Source organism: Syngnathus floridae, chromosome 5, assembly GCF_059516105.1.
Source record: "Syngnathus floridae isolate MCC-2025c chromosome 5, RoL_Sflo_1.0, whole genome shotgun sequence".
In the NCBI taxonomy this organism is placed as follows: domain Eukaryota; kingdom Metazoa; phylum Chordata; class Actinopteri; order Syngnathiformes; family Syngnathidae; genus Syngnathus; species Syngnathus floridae.
Genome location: NC_142417.1, coordinates 9758381 through 9778804, shown reverse-complemented (window position 1 = coordinate 9778804; position 20424 = coordinate 9758381). Strand labels below are relative to the sequence as shown.

The 20424-nt window shown below is 40.1% G+C and overlaps 1 protein-coding gene across 8 annotated transcripts; it reads left to right on the top strand.

Moving 5' to 3' along the window:
• The first annotated feature begins 1423 nt into the window (after positions 1 to 1423).
• On the top strand, positions 1424 to 19415 carry sorbs3 (sorbin and SH3 domain containing 3). Of its 8 annotated transcripts, none has more exons than XM_088376878.1 (22): positions 1425 to 1693; positions 5987 to 6067; positions 9783 to 9840; positions 10740 to 10913; positions 11066 to 11132; positions 11364 to 11473; positions 11623 to 11686; positions 11904 to 11942; positions 12310 to 12385; positions 12815 to 12920; positions 13663 to 13710; positions 13792 to 13902; positions 14438 to 14493; positions 15660 to 15730; positions 16281 to 16342; positions 16438 to 16484; positions 16682 to 16796; positions 16888 to 17013; positions 17291 to 17782; positions 17892 to 17971; positions 18049 to 18155; positions 18317 to 19415. In XM_088376878.1, exons 3-22 carry the CDS (start codon positions 9829 to 9831, stop codon positions 18376 to 18378), a joined length of 2025 nt encoding a protein of 674 aa, XP_088233004.1. In that variant the 5' UTR covers positions 1425 to 1693; positions 5987 to 6067; positions 9783 to 9828; the 3' UTR covers positions 18379 to 19415. The 8 variants fall into 8 exon arrangements, with proteins under 8 accessions (XP_088233010.1, XP_088233004.1, XP_088233006.1 ...); XM_088376879.1 differs by lacking the exon at positions 1425 to 1693 and adding an exon at positions 4675 to 4745; XM_088376884.1 differs by lacking the exon at positions 5987 to 6067 and having other exon boundaries at positions 1424 to 1693; positions 17291 to 17392.
• Positions 19416 to 20424: the final 1009 nt, after the last annotated feature.

Genomic DNA, 20424 nt, shown 5'->3' with positions numbered 1-20424 from the left:
CACTTATTCGCAATTACATTTCTCAAATCCAAATTGAATTTCTCAAAAGTACTTCTTCAATATACAAAATGCAAAAAAAGTCAACTCTGATTCGAGGAATGAACCGAAGTTATAAAAATGAACTTTACACAGTAGCTTTGTGTTGTTGCAGGTGATCTCCCTGCGAGCAAAAGAAAGCTGGGCCTTCCTTCACGCTTGGCTTTACTGCAAATACAGTTCTGGAACACCACATGGAAACAGTGACACCTCCCTGGGGCCCCGTAGCACTTATGGTTGCTCTTTAACATGTGCATGCATGTGTTGTTTGCAGTGAGTGAGGTGTTCACCATGACAAACCTTCCTTTAAAACACACACACACAATGGAGTTGTCTAAAATCTGTATTTTAGCGGGTGCTCATCTGTCAATTGTCAATCAAATACTACTACTACCACCTGAAAAATGAATAACAAGAAACTCACAAGCAACTACCAGTACAGCAATGCGAACAAAGGTGCTCAAGTTCTTACAAAAACAAATTCCTAAACAAAATTGTGTGGCATAAAATATGAGTTCTTAACTTCTCTGTATGAGAACTATGTTAGTTCAGCAGATCCGATTGTTTCAATTCATCAGTAAAAAAAAAAAAAAACAGTTTTCTATTTTACCTTTGAACATTTCTTTCTACATGTTAGAATCTACTTTTTATTCTATTTTATTCTATTCTACTTTTACAGCTCTGGAGTTCTACAACTTTTACCTTGGGTCTTTTTGTTCTCTACAATTTTATACTTCTACTTAAGTACTGAATCTGAGTACTTTTGTCAGCTCCGCTTTCTTTCTTCACCGATAGAGCGTGTTCTGATTCATTGCATCACAGTGCGGTGCTCCCGCTTCACCGAGGCAGAACAGAAGAGGCTTCAGAGAGAGGTCAACGTCCTGAACGTCAGGCTGTCTCATAAGAGCTGTGGCAGTCGCAGGTGACAACACAGACCCCGCCCACCACCTCTTTCACCTTCTGCTCCTTGGCAGGCGCTACCAGCCTATCAGGACCAGAACAAATACTCTCAGCCATAACGTCTTCCTGTAACCCACCAATGCACTATTGCATATTGCTGCTACATTTTTACATTGAAAACATTCACAACCCCTGTAAAATGTGTCTTGCTGTCCTACGCATTGCATCAAGTCTTTTTTTCCTCAAACACACATTTGGAGTTGCATCATACAATGACAGTAAATGTCTATTTTATTCTATTCTATTCATTTTGTGCCTTATGCAAATGTGGCACATCACATAAAAGACTGTGCAATTAAATGACATAGCCCTCAGTTCAGAGTAGACGACCTCATCGTGTCTCGCATGAAAGGCGCTATCACAGAGCCTGAATGGGCTGAATGGGAAGCTCTATTACTTCCAGCTGTGGATGGAAACTATTAGTGAGCGCCATCTCCCTGATGAGCTATGAAGCGTCACACATACACACACACACACACACACACACGAACACGCCTACCCGCCCTCGCCTACTTCCAGAGAAGAGCCACGCTGGAGGGTTCAACATAAGATAAAGTCACACTGTTGGTGGGAAACAGAGAACAAGAGAAAGAGCGAGAGGAGCAGCACAGCTTCACTCACTCCTCTTCTTTCATTACTTCCTTCCTTCCTTCACTCAGCTGTGTTTTGGAGACACCGGTCAGCCCGCAACTTGTCTGTAAGTACTGCACACATCTTGACCACAACCAGGGAGCAGGTCAAAGGAGATGTAAAAACAATGATGACATTCTTATGCTTTATTTGGTGGTTTCTGATTGGGAATCAAACAGCAAAGGTTGAGCAACATAATCATGTTTTGTGTCTTTATATAGGATGGTAAATATACCACAATTCTAGATAAATGGTTAATATGGGAAGTTTCAAAACACTTCACGATAAAATGTGACCGTCCTGATGGTTATCAGCAGTGCTGTGTGTGTGAAAGCTTCAGACACAAATTACACCAGCATTTACTTATTTATTTAGTTAGTTATTTTCTCGCGAGGCTTGATACTCATTGTTGCGGGACCTGTGTGTTTTTAACTACTATAACAAATCTAGCCTAATCCTTACGTGTTGGTTCTCATGCTTACATTCCTTCAGTGCTACCTTGGAAAACAAGATGTGACACAAAGAAGATAACAGCAGCGTTACTAGTGCTACCTGTTTATTGCGCAAAAGTTTTGGACAGTACCTGTGGACTCTTGCAAATGACACCATAAGTTTGAGCAAAAGTTAACTGTCTGGTTTTTAGGGATGTGTTGTAGCTGTAATAGGGCGTTCCGGAGTCTTTTCATTGCATAACATTTTTTTTCAGTTTGTTTTTTGTCATGGTGCATTCACCTGTGCTTACAAAAGTCACAACTATGAGTTGCTTTTGATGAACAGCCAATGTCAAAAATCAGGTGCCAAGTGTTCACACACATTAAACATATACTGTAGTACGGATGGAAACACTAAGTTGGGTCAGAACAACTCTTAAGTCACCTTAAGAAAGATAATAATCATAGAGGCTTTGATTTAGCAATATATTTATTTGTGCGTGTAACAAGGTAATCAAAAGATCAAAAACAACATCAGCCATCCAGCTTGTCTGTGTTTATGAATCAGGCTTTTCTTCTTCTTCACCATGTGATCACATTTTAGGGGATTTGCGTAAAAGGACGATGGGAGGATTAGAAAAAGAGTCACTAGCAGGCACATTGACAACAGCAGCAGTTCTCCTAATGATGGCTCCCCCCCCTCCCCTCCTTTTAGTCATGGCCTTTTTGTCCCCCAGCACCTTTTAAAGTTTTCAAAAGTGAGCGTTGTTGTCAATGGTTTATTAGTTAGTTGGGTTATGCAAGAAGTATCAATATCTACAGAACTTTGTGGTGGGGTGACACATGCCCAAAGAATATTGCATTACATTCTGGTGAGGATATTGAGGTTGTGGCAGGAATTTATTTTCACCATTTCATGTCTCTGTTATCTATGGAGGTGTCTGTCCACGATGAATAAATGGCACCCTTTGTCTATTTGTAATGTGCATTTGTCAAACAGATCAGGAGGTATGCTAGTTTTAACTTTGTGGTTTGAATAAGGACATGATTGTCTTGATTTAATTTTTTATTGTTTGTTTTTTGCAAGTCAGTTTAGCGGATTTCTATAAAGCATCTAACTATCTATCGCTCTCTCTCTATCGCTCACTATCGCTCACTTTCTATCGCTCTCTATCGCTGTCTGTCTGTCTGTCGCTTCCTTGTTTTTCACCAAACTTACTGAGAAATAGACTGAAATGTGGAGCAGAGGTTCATCGCCAACAATAATATTAAGAGGCCCAAAAAGTGGGCTGAAGTGTAGCTATAAAGTGTAACCACACATTAAAATTGTCAAAGGAATGAATGCCTTTCCCAAAGTGTCAATCAAAATATTTATAATTACTTTAATATTCTTATTCTTGCACCAAATCATTGTCTAAATCAATTCAATGAATGCATTACTATTATTTTCACCTTAATTGTATATTTTTCAAATCAACCACCTGACCTATTATGAGAGAAGACACACAACAAAGTTATATCATGAACTGGATGTGTTGTGAAGTCCGGGGTCAAAGTGTCAATCACCTCTTGCGTGATTTGCCACAGAGTGACAGGGTGTTACATGGGCTCACAGTGGGGACAAAGTAGGTTAACGGCAGCAGATATGTTATTGCCCCAACCCGGTCACCTGAGAGGCAAAGTCTTGCATGTTTATCTCTCAAGTTCAGAGGCTCAACTATTTCACAAAAACAAACGCAGGAGGAGAGCAGGCTTGGTAAATGGATATGAGCCTTGGATAGCATCCCCGAGCCAGACCACTGAATTATTAAAATAGCACAGTCCTTCACTTTCTGCCTTGCACCAAACATAATACACAGAGAATGTTACAATAAACAGCAGTCTTTAGTTTCTTGCTCCAGAGATGAAAGTTCACCTGAGAAAGAAAGCAATCAGATTGTGACAGGTAACTGGATCACTTGGCTGCGACGTGGAGTTAGGAAGTGCCAACACAAATCTATCAGCGCATTTATTTTTTTGGCACAATTGGAGATGTGTTGATGAACTGGAAAGCCAAGTTTTAATTGGGCAAGCAATGGCGTCCTACCAGGCACATTCAAATCAGGAATTTGGACTGCACAAACATATAAATTGCCATCATCGGTCTTTGTTTATTTAAAATGAGCTCACGGGAGACTTTTCTTTATCAAGAGCGGATGACGTGGTGTTAAGTAATGAGCCACTAGAAAAGAAAGAGCTCCCGTCCTCCTTTGGTGCTTTTGGCCTTTATTCACACACTAGGGGAGGGAGTTACGAGACAGATAAAGATACTAAGTGGTGGTGTCACAGAGTCACTGGACAGTGTCTGCGAGGTGGAGGTGATGAACTATTTTCATTCCCCTTTGGTTAACCCCAGAGTGTAAAATAGCACCTTATCACAACAAAAGGGCTTCTTCACGGGGTCAGGTGCCCTGAACTGACAAGCCAAGAGCAGGGGTGCTTTTTGAACGGGGTCGAAGGGGTTGCTATGGTGATGTTTGTCATCTGGGAAGTCTTCTGCAGAGGCATGCAGGGTGAGATCTTGGAAGGGAGGGAGAGAGTGAGAGAGGGAGGGGGGGGTGACTTACAGGGTGAGACAGAGAGAAGGATTCTGTATTGTGACTTGATCGTATAGTGAGAGCTGGGACGTTTTGTAGATCCACTTGGGAGGTGAGTAGACTCTTTGCCTTGAAGATCAATTCATAGAATCAAATTGCATGTGGTTAGAGACTTTTTTTTAGATGTTGAGAAACCTGTCTGGCTGCTCCAAGCTTGCAGGATTGGAACATTTATGCAGGAGTGTGCAAACACCGGGATGCGGGTGCAGTGCACTTTTAAAGTCTCATCACTCCTCCTCACATCTGCACTTGTTGACTGATAGACATTGAAAGAGCAACTCAAAGGAATAATATTTTCCCAGGTTGTAGGTCTTAAAGCATCACTCCCACAGCTCCCCTCGCTGTCAGATCCATTTTCACAGCCACCTTTGATTCCCTTTGTAATATTACTGAGGGTCCTCTTGTCAGCCCGAATATGGGCAATACACCATGAGCTTTAAATATGCGAAATGACAACCAAGAGGATTTGTGACATTTTCCTCAAGGTGTCGAGGATGTGGGCCTTCCTCATACTGGTCCTGGAAAGTTGGAAGCAACAGATTATACAATATGTAATTGCTTGCTCTGAGATGTTTGGCCTGATTTTGGATGTGGTTAATGATGACAAAATGCGGCACTTGAGCAAGGCACTGAAGCCTGCTCAGAGGAGAGAAATGCCCCTTGGGGAACGATAAAGCAGAGTGGCAATGTAGTGGTTCATGTTAGTGGCAGCTGGCAAGTGTTCCATTCCCACTTAAAGCATTGTTCCAAACTGGAGGTCAGTCAAGAGTGTGTTCTGGAATAGAGTCCTGCCCCAGCTGTGACCCTGAAAAGAATAAGATAAACGCATATTGATGGATGGAATGACCACATCTGATGGAAAATAATAGAGAAAATAAATCCAGTGCACAGTAGAGCATTTAGTTAACGCGTCTGCCTCATAGTTGAGAGGTTGTGGCTTCTTCCCACATTCCAAAACCAATGAAGACTCAAAATGGTCGAAAACGGTTGTTTATTTCCCCTATGATTGACTCGTATGCAATCCAGCTGGGATATGATGTAGCTCCACCTTGAACAGAAGTTGACAAGGAATAAACAAGTATAAATCTGCAGTTTCTGTCGTTTTATCTATCAGGTGGTAACCATGCTCAATTTTTAACTCATTCACTGCCATTGACGCATATAGACATTAAATGGCAGACCAGATCAATTCCAACTTTGACGTCTATATGTGTCAATGGCAGTGAATGAGTTAATTCCGTTTTGGAGGATTTTCAGGTTTTGTTTTGTTTGTGTTGTTTTCCTTTGATTTAGTACCACACAGTTCCTTCCTGTTGACAAGAAAAACACTCCAGTCCTGCTGCTGCTCACACTGGAGAAGCACCATACAAGGAGGTGAATATTCCTCGCCTGATGAATGAGCGTATCCCACAACAACTACATACAATAAACGTGTGCTGTCGATCCTTGTATGGGCTCCATCCGTGTTGGTTAGTGCAGAATAGTTTATGATCGATCCCGCAGGCCCTCAAACACCCCTCACATAATTGCAGGCTGACTCACCTAACATTTGGAAGCAAGCAGTCACCAAATAGGTTCATTATCATCTCATCAGTTAAAAATGTGAGCTTTTTTTCAATTTTACAACTACGTTAGATCAGCTGCATCAATTTTCTGGCTGGTCGTTTACTACAAGTTACGAGTTGTGCCACATTGCAACACTGTGATTTGATTAAAATGAAAGAGATTCAATTTATACTCCAAAATGGTCATTTAATTTTTGCAGAATAAGATTTAATGGGATGCATCTGTTGTGGTTTAATTTTTATAAAATGATGCAATGGCACAATCATGTACAGTATATTTTTTTGGGCAGCCATCTTTCTTCCATTGACAAAGATGTTTTTTTTACTATGTTCCAAATACTAACCATAATGGCTACATTTTATTTACTTATACTTTGCCGATCTCTGTATTCTGCAACTGATTTACTGCATCCGGCACTGGGTGTCTTCAATCTGTGCACGGCACAATGCAATTACAATCTCAAGACTATTAAAGTGTTCTGAAGTGCTGCCCAGTGTCAGAAAGATTGGTCTCAGATGGTGATCATGTTTCCTCCAACTAGATAGCGGCCCAACACACACACCTAAAAATACCCAATAACGGCTAAAAACAAAACATCTGAAAAGCCCTGATCTCAATTCTATTATGTGGTAGGAGTTGAAACGTGCTATCTGGAGTAGTAAAGTTTCATAAACGAGATTTAAACACATGGTGTTTGCATTTAGTAAAATGATGTGTTTATTACTATAAAGTCAATGATTAACTTTGTGCGCTGAGTCCCAGGCTTAGTTTGTGGGAAGTGTGACCAAGTGACAGTTGGATTTTCCCCCCAAACCGCCATAGATCAATGTCCCAGCTCACATCATTACTTGGTTGTGTGGATAATTTATGAATGACAGCATCTTCTCTCTGACCACAAATCATTCGCTTCCTATTGGTTCACCATCAGGTTGGAGAAGTTCAGGGGTCAACACCGTGCTTTTGTGTGGTCACCTAGACGAGTTTCAACCATATAGTGACATTTTGTTTGATTTGCTATGAACTTCAATACAAACTCTAAATTGTAGCATTTCTTAATTGTGCTTAATTTTATGGGTGTGCTGAAGTCCACTGACCTGCTGAACTCAATAATCTGGCTCCTTATCTGGTTCTTGTTAAAAACGTTTTCACAGTTATCGAATGAGTCACAATGCAAATGTGTGATAGATGGTCCTGCCTTTGAATGAAGCTCTGTAGATTTGGTTCCCTTTGTAGTGTTTCCTAACATCTGGCCCATTGCTCGCAGTAAGCGAGTTTCCTCTAGACAGAAGCACATTAGCGTAGTCCAAGCTTGTCATCTTGCATGCCCTGTGTTACGCCAAGAAAAACCACAGGTGCTATTTGACCACGCTGCAGATAGGAAGCAGGAAGTCTGGTCTGGTTTGCAAAAACTATTTCTAACGGCTCATTTTATCTTCATCTGAGGAACACCTGGCCCTTTTATGGTGCTATTCTTTTGCATCCTAAAAACGGATCTAGAGGTGATAAAAGATATTTCAGAGTGTGTGTGTGGGGGGGATTAACGCGCTACAGCTCTGCATCTGCTCTTGATACTCAGTCGTTATGTAAGAATTCACCGCACATTCAAAGGCAAAACCAGACACTTGGCTGTTTTTTTGAGCTGTCAACTTTTCCTTATTAGGAAGCATTGATTCCCGCTCAAGAGGCCAACGCAGGCGGTGCTGTATGTTGATCTCCGGAGGAATGAGAAGCAGGCTTACGACATTGCCTTAGAAAGACAGTACTCTCCTAAAGGCATACCGTTTATGATGAAGAAACGAGTCTTTAGTGTTTGTCTTGACTATAGTGATAGCTTGCATGTGTGTCTCAGAGCTTTGGCGTTCAAATGTCCGCTCTGGGCTTCCGATGTAGAGTTTGCATGCTGTCTTCTGGCGGAGGTTTTCTCGGAGTCCTCTGCGGTTCTCCCCAAATTCCAAAAACACATTTTTCAATAAGGCCAGGCACAAAAAAATGGATGGATGTATATAATGCCATAAGTTACTTCATAACTGTCGGGGAAGCCTGGAACAATGAATGAAAAAGTATTGTGACCCCTTTTATATATGGCTTTAAAATAAATGTTACTGTTGCTTTCCGGCAAAGAAAACTATGGTGGTGTGATTCAAGCAAATCTTGTGCAGACATTCTTTTCTGCAAATGCCAGTATATTACTCATGCATGTGCTCATGGGCCTTCAGCTGCAGTCTGCTGAGAGTGACGCTGCACTTTGGCCAACACATCAGAAATTGATTTGTTGTGTATATTGTGCCCATTGTTTTCTACTCAACAGATAATGAGCTGGCTGTGCATGTTTTGGGCAATCTCATCTGTCATCACTGAGCAGAAAAGCCATCAAAAAAAACCAAACTGTTATGCAACCAAGTTTATTAAATGAGCCCCATACAGTGACATAGTTGTCCAGAAAGACAAAACAAAAAAAACATTGGACTCATGGGTTATGTGCTGTGCCCATGGCTGTTTTCACAGACTTGACCAGAATCCTTAAAACTGCAAATTCCATACGGAAAACACATCAGTGCAAATTTTGTCGGACAGCCCCCAGCCTGTTGTGTTTCACTTTCCACCCACACATATGGACTTTCTTACCCATATGCGTAACTCACACTAAAACATTCAAATTGTCAGTCGTCGATAGACTCATAACATCAATCCTGATACAGAGCCCCTTCTATGTGTGTTGACATTTACTGTAGTCTGAGAAAGAAGGATGGCAAATGACAGGAATGTTGCCATTCAGGGGGTCATACGATTTCCTGTCTGCTTGATTCCCAATCCCACTGCAGATAATAACGAGAGGCCCTGAATCTTGAATTTAAGAGGGTCAATTGATTAGAAGCTAGTTTTTAGTAGTTGACCTGCTTCATCAGTTCAGCTTGTTCTAACACAACACTGTATGACGGTCAGCAGATGTGAGTCACAGTCGTTGTTGTGGGTGGATTACTTTCCCTGGCGACAAGAAAAGTGAATGATGTTAACTTTCCTACATAATGGAACATTGTTAACTCTGGCTGAATGTAAAACTTGGCTTATGATGACGCCACAGTAAAACGTAAAAAAAAAATCTGTGCAACTGAAGTGACACACATTCTAATGTGGAGTATTTCTATGGATAACTTTGACTGCGATCTATAGATTTGCAGTGACAAATCTGATAAAAGTAACACATCTAAAACATTTTGTTTGACCCTAAGTTAGACTATAACAAAAAAAACCCATTTATAAAATAATGTCCTGGCATTAGTTTGAACTTTTGTGTATTCTTTTAAAAATAATTTTAAACATATTATTACAGTTTTTTATTAAGTGATCAAAAAAAAAATTTCACTTAAATCACTAAAAAAAAACACATTTGAGAATGTCAGTATTGCTTGTATGTATTGCAAAAACTAAAACTCAAATCAAAGACTGTTGATAGCGTGTCTGTGTGAATGTGCAGCATATTTTGATGTCTGTGTTGACATTTTTTTATTGTGTCTATCCGCAGCTGCTTTTGCAGAGAATCTGCCACACAAGAACGGACAAGTGAGCACATGCAGTCGCAGGTAAAATCTTCAAACCTGTTAGAGAGCGACATGCCTCATTCAGTAGAATAGGAAAGAGTACGAACCTTTGACTGATATTGTGTGTTTTGAAAAGACAATCTCAATGAAGCTCTTTAACAACTCTACAAGAGCATGAGGATATATAAAAAAAAAACAACCTTAGATACACCTACTCAGTAATGATGTGCAACGCAAGAGTATGTCAATCAAAACACCGTTACCCAAGGCACATTTTGGGTCAACTTCTTGAATTGCATCCCATTGTATTGTGCCTAATTTTATGGTCAGTGAGAGTTATGGTGCTACTATGAAGCAGTGGAGCTTTCCCATGACCCCCGGCAACCACACACAGAGCGCAAAGCACCTGATTGAAAAGTTCCAATCGTAGAGTCAGACTGACCATCGTTAGGCAGCAGTAAAAAGATCACCATGGCGACCGTAAGACGACAGCTAGCTTGTTGGAGCGAGGTTAACATCAGTGACCCCTTCTCAACCCCTCTTGCCTAGCTCCACCCCTTGGCTGCGAGATGAGGGGCAGCCTGGTGAATGTTTGGGCTCATAATGGTCGTCTCCTGTTTGTGTGCCCCCGCTCTGCACCTTCAATGAGTTCTTTCTGCATTTGTGGCAGAATGAGATGATGAAGTGGGTGGAACTCTACTGCCCACTAGTCCCGCTTTAAATAAATTAGGGGCCTTTTTATCCGATGCTGTTCTTCCATTATTGTTTAGGGAACAGTTCAGCTCTGATCGTGTTCACTTGACATCTCATGGAGATTTTTTTTTTTTTTTTTAAATCCAGAACTAACAGGAGTGCATGTTAGAAGCAAAGTTAAGTTCTCTCATTGTTACCTTCATGTATGTCTGTTTCATTTGCGATTTTTTTTTTCTTCATAATGGCAGTTTGTTGAAGAGGCTGGCTGTCCAAATGGTTTCTCCAAGAAACCTGGGGGTCCTTTTGGTCAGCACATCATAACATCTCCAGATCTGACCAAAGAGGTGGTCATCTCCCCTGGACTGCCAACTCCTCCTCTTAGTCCCCTCCACTCAGCAAGGTTTCCATCTGGAGAATTCAAGGTATGTCCTGAAATGGGAGGAAAGCTATCTTCTCTCAGGCCAAGTGCGCCCTCGTGTGGACATACGTAGCATCACAGTTTTTATAAGTGACTGGAGGTGTATTTTGTGGCACAATGTTTTATTCACACTGATGAATTTTTGTCTTTCTCAAGGCATCTGATGTCAATGGAAGTGGCCCAACTACTCCCAGCTTTGGATCATATTATGGCCCCTCACATGGTAAGTTTCGAGCTATTTTTGTAGGGTGGGGGGGATTTGGATGTAAAAACTAAATAAATAAAACATTGTACCCCCCGCAACAAGATAAGCGGTGTTGAAAATGGATGGATGGAAATAAACAAACAAATACTACGACAAAATAATGTTTAAAAATAAATAAATAAAACAATTATAAGATTATAGGAATCATGGAAGTTTTGCTACAGCACTAACAAGGCAATTGTCTCCCAGGGGGGCTGACCAATGGGATACAGCCTTCTCCCACAAGGGAGGAGAGACTCATCAAATTCTCTGGAATTGGTCCTGTGGATGAAACGGGAATGCCCATTGCCCCCAGATCTGTAAGAATAAAAAAGCATTTGAAAACATATGCTGTATTTCTTTTTGTGTTACTTTTGCTTTGACATTTTATTCTGAATTGAGACTTTTAACTGTACCTGCTCTTATAGCTCAGATATCTGTTCATCCTCCTTTTTGCTTCTTCCACCAGAGTGTAAACAAGACCAGAGACTGGTACAAGAGCATGTTCAAACAAATACATAAGAAGCCCGAGGGTATGATTGCTCTTCCTTCTTTTCTCACACTTATTCTCTTTTCAACTGACAAGACATGATGACATACTGTAGTCTATTATTATTATTATTATTATTATTATTATTATTATTATTTTGAACATGTGGAGTAGAATATGTAAAAATAGAAAATAATAAATTTAGATGGAAACTACAGCAATTACATGTGGTCTTTTTCTAATTTATTTCTTCTTTTTAGAGAGTGAGCAAGAGGAATCAGACAGGTGGCTGGCTAGACGTAAGTGTTTCTTCTTGGGATAGGCATTTGAATAGGTTGCTTTCACCAGCAATGAACAAAAATATACATGATTTAATCATTGAGTTGTTACTTTTAAAAATATTTTCATTGAGAGAATTTCACAAAACATTCCGAAATCTTTAAATATCAGTTGTGCTGTCATGGATGTCTTTATGGATATTGCTCAACTTCCCTTTGGTAATTTTATATGTTTGAGGGTATAATTGTCTCAGCACCTCCTGCTGGTTGCATGCAACTTTACCCACATATTTTATTAATCATTAAAATGATTATTAATGATTATTATGCCCATCCCACAGTTTAGATTGTTTTCAGTTGTTCTGACATATTGTTTTTCAACCCACAGGCCAACAGGCCACAGAGGACGAAGAAGCCGATAAACATCTCTTTAGGCTAACACCACATGGAGCTTTGCCTGACTGGTGAGCTGATTACCCGTCACGCTCACGCACTGCTGAATATATCTTAGTCTGCTCTGGAGAACACTTGGTGCATGTGATATTCCCAATTACAAAGTCCATCCTCGTATTGTAGGAGTGTGACAAGCAAACAGAATTCAAGCCAATTCTTAGCTTCGTTTGAAATTAAACGGAAATTGCTCACAGCATCGTCAATGTAGCAGGTATTGAATGAGTTTCAGTGGAATTAATAATGTACATATATAACGCACATTCTCTGACTAGTCTGTAACATGCCTCAAGTTAAAGAAAGCCAATATTTGTGTCAGGACTCGGGGTGGGGTGGGCTGCAAGTTGGGATTTGTTGTTACAGCACTTACAATCAGGCAATGATTAAGTTGCTGCCCGTTGGTGTGTGTGTGTTTGCACACTCACTTGGGTGTGATGTTTCAGGAGCCAAGATGTCAGCAAGCTGTCAGATCCAGAGAAGCAGCAGCCGAAACCCAAGAGTATATTTGACTTTGAGCCTGAAAAGTTGTCTTCTGTAAGCCTCAGCCAGGTACGTCTCACATTCTTTCATGTACCAGTACTGTCTTTGTGTTGTTCTCAACACAAAGTAATGGGTAACTTATGTAATAGCTTTTTTTAAACACTTCAACAAACTTTGCTCAATTCACACATGCATGATTTTAGTTAGCATTGTAACAGAAGTTTTTATTTACTGTAGTGCAGTGCTGTGCCTGACAATGACCTTTTTGTGCTATTTAAAAAACACAGATTTAGTGCGTATAAAGTCCCGTGTATGCATTCATGAGTAAAAGGAATCTTTATCCCCCCCCCCCCCACACACACACAGGAGCTGAAGTGTCTTGTGATCTGTATTAAGGTTTTAACCTTATGAGGTACAGCATATCCCCCCTCACCCCCATTTTCTAATGACAGCTATGAGTGTCTTAGACAAACTGCACAGACTACGTCAGGTGCTTGACAGTGACTTTATGGTCTGCGAATGAAATGAGAATAACAGCCAATTTAGAGAAAAGCCTTGGCATACAATTAGGAAGTCTGTGTCTTGCCAACACAGATTTATAGTAACATGATAAAATTGGAAACAGATGGAAATGTGACTATCTTGTTAAACTAAACTGTATCGAGTCATTTTCACTTGTAAAATTAAAATTACCTCTAGTATTATTCATATCAATATAAACAACTTTTAACAGCACCAAGCGTGCTTTATTCGTCTCACAATGGGGAAATATGCATTTAAATATTAACAATGGTGTTTTTCCTGTCGATAGGGTTACCGGTCACCCCCAAAACAGGCTGCGAAGTCTCCTTCACTTGAGGTGAGCGGTCTCCCTGTTTATTATTGCAAAAACATTTCTAAAACGACCAATGCCAACTGTGACATCATTACCTGGACTCAGGCCAGCCTGGTCTCTGAGCTGAGTCGCTTTGAGGCCGAGTTGGACTCTGATATCCAGGGCCTGGAAAAGAGACTGTACCAGAAGCAGCAGCAGCGTCAAGGCTGGGGTGAGGTACTGAGCCCCCCAACCCCCCCGCCCCAAACCCACCTTGACTGAGAGCCCTTGTTAGCCCCCAGAATGCTGCCAACTCCTTCCATCTTGAGCCTCACCGCTTGCTACTTTTGATCGTGTTTGTTGTGTGTCCTGACCTGGATGACATGTACAGAATCCCCCCGTCGTCTTGCACGTTGACTCATCTGTTAAATCATCTGCCTGCAATCCCCCCACCCTCCAACTCATGCTCCCACCTCAACAAAGTGCCTGCCGTAATTGCATAGCACGCCCAAATTCACGGTCCTATACACATTCTTTGGATACGATCCTGCCTATGCGCTGATGTCTTGCTCTTCCCGTTTCTGAATGTTCTAAAATCATGAGTGAACTTGTTTGTGAGCCAAGGAACGTAGGACCCAGTTGATTTCTAACTCCCCCCTGGGAGTGGTCAGCACCACCGTGTTGCCTGCATGTGTTGTTCAAAGAATTCTTCCAAGCTGGGAGACAGTAGCCACAGGAATCAACATTTGATCAAAGTGTACTCTGCTTCCAGGAGACCAGCTCCAGAGACCCAGTGACTGCTGCGAGGGCTGGAAACACAAACTACAGGTCTGTGACCCTTGAAAAATTATAATCGCTTAAACTACAAATGCTTTGACTTTTAATGATTATAAACAAAAGAGGCATTGTCAGATTTCAATTCCAGTTTGTTGTTGTTTGGGCACGGATGTTTCCAAAATGATTAAGTGTTTATTTTTATGACTTTTCGAATTGTTTTGTTTTTATGAGGAATGAATCGTTAGCAAATATGTATCTATACATTCTTGCTCAACCTGAGCCAACCGCTGCCAAAGCATGTAGAAATAAATTAAATTCATACAAATTATTCAACAACTACATAAATCTCTGTTTTGCTATTTCTTTACTCTCTGATTTGCCAACTTAGTATACTTAAAAATTCTACCTCGAAAGAACCCCAACATTTTTAAGTACGGTACATTTACTACTTCAGACAGCATTCCGCATTTCTAACCTTGCGTGTAATGCATTCTTGGAAGATTCTCGCTGTTGTTTGCCGAGTCGGGTCACAGGGATTGACCTTGTATGGTTCCGTGGCATTATTTAAAGAGCCTGTTGGTGAGGACGTGTGGAATTACAAGATGAAGTGACAAAAGTAATCTGTTTTTTCTGCATCTTGTCACACTAACTTGACTTGTTTATTTGCTGCTAACACTGAGCAGGTGGCACTCTCTGTTTGCAGAGTAGTTCAGAAATACTTCAACCATTCAAAAAAAAAGACTGTCAGTGACGTAAAAAAAAAAATTCTAACTGAAATGTATATAAAAGTACAAAAGCAAAAATGTTTGTCATACTCAGAGTTACTGTCAAATTTATAGTAGACACCAAAAACATCTTATACTGTAGTTTCATTGTTTCATAAACTTGCTTGAACTGAGATTAAAATTTACTGGACATGTTTCCAAAACAATGTGTTCCCATAACTTTGCTCACATTTTGAACTGTCTAAAAAAAAAAAAAATCTTAAATAGTGAATAACAGCTGAAAATCATTACATTTCCGATGTTTTGAATGCCAGAAGCTTGTGGTAACTTTTTATCCTGGCACAAAATACATTTTGTAGCCATAGCATGAAGAGGTTCTCTTAAATTAGGTGACAACTTAGTAAAACGAAAAGTAAAGTAAAAGTGCAGATACTTGAAAATGTAATAGTAGCACATGTCAACAAATATCTAATTTTTATCAATTATTTTCAGGCATTCATCTGCGCCAAAGCAGCCCATCCATCACTCTGCTGGCCCATCATCAATCTTTGCTCCTACACTTGGTAAACAACATTCTCTTTCCACGTCAAAATGTTTCAATGCTTAGTGAGCTGTCAAAGCCAAGCCTCTGTTATCAAGGTCTGTTGTTTAAAACACCACTTCAAACCACAAGTCTTAATGAGCTCTCTTGTGACTGGCTAGAATTGCACAGTAATTTAATATACGGTCCCATGATTGTATTCCATTGCTTCTTTTGTCTGCTGCTGAGACTTTTCGAGTTTTAATGGTGGTATGGGAGGGAAAAAAATAAAGAAAAAAGAAAAAGTGGCTGAACAGTGCGTGGGTGTGGAGGGAGGAAACCTTGGGGAAAAGGAAGTAGAGCCTAAAATACTTGTTTGAGACCAGCTTTACCCCGTTTGTCTTCCTGTTTTAGTTATATAAGATCAGACTAATTACTTTGGTTCAGTATATAGTTGATGTTTTCATTGATTGATTGATTGGCATTCCTTTAAAAATTCAATTTTCAATATTAAATGATCTTTTTCATTATAATACGGGAAAAAGACGTATTTTTCTGATTCACTAATCCCACTGTATGATAACTTTGCTCAGCAGATCGATTCTCTGCTTCCAATGACGCTATGGAACGCTCGCCTAAGAAAGAAGAGAAGAAGGTGGATCCTCATGGAAATCATAATTGCAATTTTGAGTTTCTGAATTTTTGTCATCTTGTTTTCAATGAAATATTAAGTTGTTTTTCTGTTTTTAGATGAAAGCAGCTCGGGCCAAATTCAATTTTCAGGCTCAGTCACCAAAGTGAGTTTCTTCATTAATCTGGTTTGATAAAGACAATAATAATAATAATAATAATAATAATAATAATAATAATAATAATATACGTTTATAAAGCACAACTGCATAGAGCTGGTAGAAAACGGAGTATGACAACAGTATGAGATTTATAGGTTTGCTGTTCTCGATACATTGTAACGTTAAATTCATTTCTCACTCAGGGAGCTTGCACTGCAAAGGGGCGACATTGTTTACATCCACAGGCAAGTAGACGCCAACTGGTTTGAAGGAGAACATCACGGTCGAGCAGGCATCTTCCCCACTACATATGTGGAGGTAAAAGACTTCATTGTGGTTCTGAGGTCATGCTGTTTGTTCTACTGTTGGTCTCGTTGTTGAGCTGAGCTTTTCACATTTCCCGTCACAGATTCTGCCTCCATCTGAGAAGCCAACGCCTATAAAGCCTCCCAGTGTGCAGGTGCTGGATTATGGTGAAGCAGTAGCACTGTATAATTTTAATGCTGACCTTCCAGTCGAGCTTCCCTTTCGAAAAGTGAGCACTTTATACATAATTAACCAGCATCTGTGTTTGAGTGACAATTTCTGTAACTGCTGAACTGACTATAGTTGAATTTACAAAGGTAGCTTCACTCTTAAACCTTTAAAGGGCATTCAACGATTCTGATTCACATTATTCTTATAGTGTGACTGAATTTTACATTTCCCCCTTAAATATTTGTTTTCTCTGCAATGGTATTAACTTCGATGTTGACTTTGTCAGGTGAGGTAAAGAATGCAAATTAAGTAACTCTGTTCATTCTGTTCCTTAGGGGGAAGTAATAAGTATAACCAGACGTGTTAATGACAAGTGGCTGGAGGGCAGAATCTCAGGGACCAACCGGAGTGGCATCTTCCCTGCCAGTTATGTTCAGGTCACCAAGATGCCCCGCACTAAATATTCCACGGACGACTACCCAACAAGCCCCATGACTCCTCTGTCCCCTGGACTTCAAAGTCCCGGACGTCCAGTCCACTCACCTTGCTTGCAGTCACCATTGTCCCCTTTCAGCATTAGCCCCAAACAAGCGCACTCCCCTCAGAATCCATCTTCACCTCTGCCTTATGGTGCACGACCACCGTCGCACTCGCCCGTTCAAACATCTCTATCCAACAATTGTGCCTATCGGTGGCCTCAGAATTGTGCTTCACCCGCCAACCACAACACTTTAACCTCTGCGTCACCTTCCGCTTCTGCAGCAGCATCTGCACATTGCACTGAGGCGCCCTCAGCGAACACTCCCAGATACAATGATTCCTCACAGGTCTGCCCTTACTGCCTCCTGCGGAAACTCACTGCATGCCCACATCTCTTATGATGTGCTTCTCTTCATTTTGACATACCTGACAGCAGATGTTCATTCTTCTTTCTAGGGTGCTCTCTCTCATCCTAACTCACTCCCATCTGCACAAGTGCCAAACTCTGCTGACTCCTCAGTGGTGCAACGTCAACCGTAATACAGCACACAATCTTAATTTTAGCAAAGCAGTGTTGTAACTGTACTGAATTTGTGATTTCGTGTCCCTGCAGGTATAAAGCGGTCTATAACTACAAACCACAGAATACAGATGAGTTAGAGCTGAAAGAAGGCGACATTGTTCAAGTAATGGAGAAATGTGATGATGGCTGGTTTGTAGGTGAATAATCAAATATTAACTTATGAAACAATTCCAAAGTGCAAACTTTGTAGAATGCAGTCAATGTGTCGGTGCTGCTCTCTAGTGGACAAAATGAAACATTGCAGGATTTACTTGACCTTTTTCTGTTACGTAATCCATGTTCTCAATGTTTGCTATAGGTACGTCAGAAAGGACTCATGCTTTTGGGACTTTCCCTGGGAATTATGTGACACCAGTTTGAGGTGTTGTTTGATCACATTCACATGGATCGCATCACAAGAGCGCAACAACCACCCTCATCACCTACCTTAAGATGGACATGCATGTTCACCCCTTTTCCATGACCCAAGATGAATACAAGAGAAGCTCTCACCTCCCCGCATGAGTGCATGAGTGTGTTGCACTGGCTTTGAATTTACATATCAACCAAGCATAAGATAGACTGGATGCTCAAGACATCCAAAGAATGTATGATTTTTGTCCCGCAATTATTTGCCGCTGCAGCAAATTTGTTTTTCTTTCCAGAATCAGGAGTGTTCTAATGTCCTGCATTCAGCCACCACAAACCACTGAAATCATTTCGTCTGAATTTGCAATATTTTGTGGAATCGATGACTAACATTTCCATAAAATGTCTGTCTCAGACTATTTTTCAGATCTTTGAAGAAGTTTGAAGAAGCAACATGACCCTAGAAAGGTTCCTAAGTTAGAAAGGGACAGACAATTTGTGCCATTACCTTTATATGCATCCGCAAAGATTTTCAGCAAAGCAAGAAGAATTTCACAGCACATGCACTGATTTCTTTATATTGATTGTAAATATCTAATTATGTTTTTTTGGGGGAATTATACATATTTTGTTTAAAAAACAAAACAAAACAAGAAACACGACTATTTTCTGTTTGGAAGAACTCCGAGTTTAGTTGACAAGTGCTTCTAATTTGTCTGTGTTGCCTATAAAAACTCACAGCGCACATGATTTGCATGCTATTATATGTTTCTGAATGTCTTTGCTGCTTTGAACTACAAGATAAAAACATCCCTCATGCCGATGGTGGAAATATTTGTAATCATGAGAACCATTTTGACAATTCTTTTTCTAAGAATTTATGAGACTGTAAAAACTAATCATGTAATCTGAGGATCGTTGTACACAGTGTAAACATTTAAAAAAAATACAAATTGTAATATATATTTGCCTAAGAACTATTTGCTTTTCCAATGTATGTTGGTATGTTAGTTTTTTTAAGCTATTAAAAAATGCTGAATGTTTGAAAATGACTCCTTCTTGTTTATGTATAGGGTACAGCCATTCAAAAATTAAGGAAAATGAGACATTTTTAAAACAAATTTTCTTCAATGCAGACTGACAAAATAGAATGGTGATGTGAAACAGTTTTAGACTTTAACTAGCATCTGTAATAAATCAAATTCCATGTATAGCACAGACACGCAAAGCGAAAGATTTCCAATGCGCATGTCCAACTTTTTAGTGTACTGATTCAGTTCCTTTTGTGCAAATTGATGTTCGCTAACAAGGAACTGAATGGCAAAATTCACAACAGGAGTTTGATGTTTGATGTTGATTTTTCCTTTCTGGTACTCTTCCTGTATCTCAGTATCTATGTTGCAACATGGTGATGATGACATCTGTGACTAAGCTCAGTTTCCACTTCCCTCTGAAAACATCTTGTTGGAAGCTTCACAATGGCAAGGTTGATGAATTGGTATGTGTCGTCTTTGTCTCATGATGTCAACACGTCAACAGGATGATTAAGAGGACAGTTTACCAAATGTGAACCAGGAAATTCACTGGTAGATAGATTCTCGAATGTTTGAATTTTTCCATTGTGTAATGAAATACAAAAACACCAGACAGGTGAATATGTGCATTGAAAATTTTAGAGATGGTCAAATTAGGTCACCAAAAAAAGTTGAGCCAAAGCCAAATTTTGTGGGGCGCTCTTTGTATGTCATCCTCAAAGAGATCAGAGACCCACATCCAAGCCAATAAAGAGCACCAAGCTATTTATCGCTGCAAAGCATGCTGGGAAAGTGCGTTACCTCACCAACACTACAATATAATACCTTCTTAGCTAATGTTGAAGTAATTGCTCTGTTTTTACTGAAAAAAACATGGCACACTGGTTGGAAATCAAAATGTAGGTTCATCCCAAAATTTCACCCAAATATCCCTAATGATTTATAAAAATTAGAAATTCTCTGTAAAAAGTACAAATAAAGAAAAGCTTCAATACATGTTTGTAAAACACTGGGTTCAAAGAGA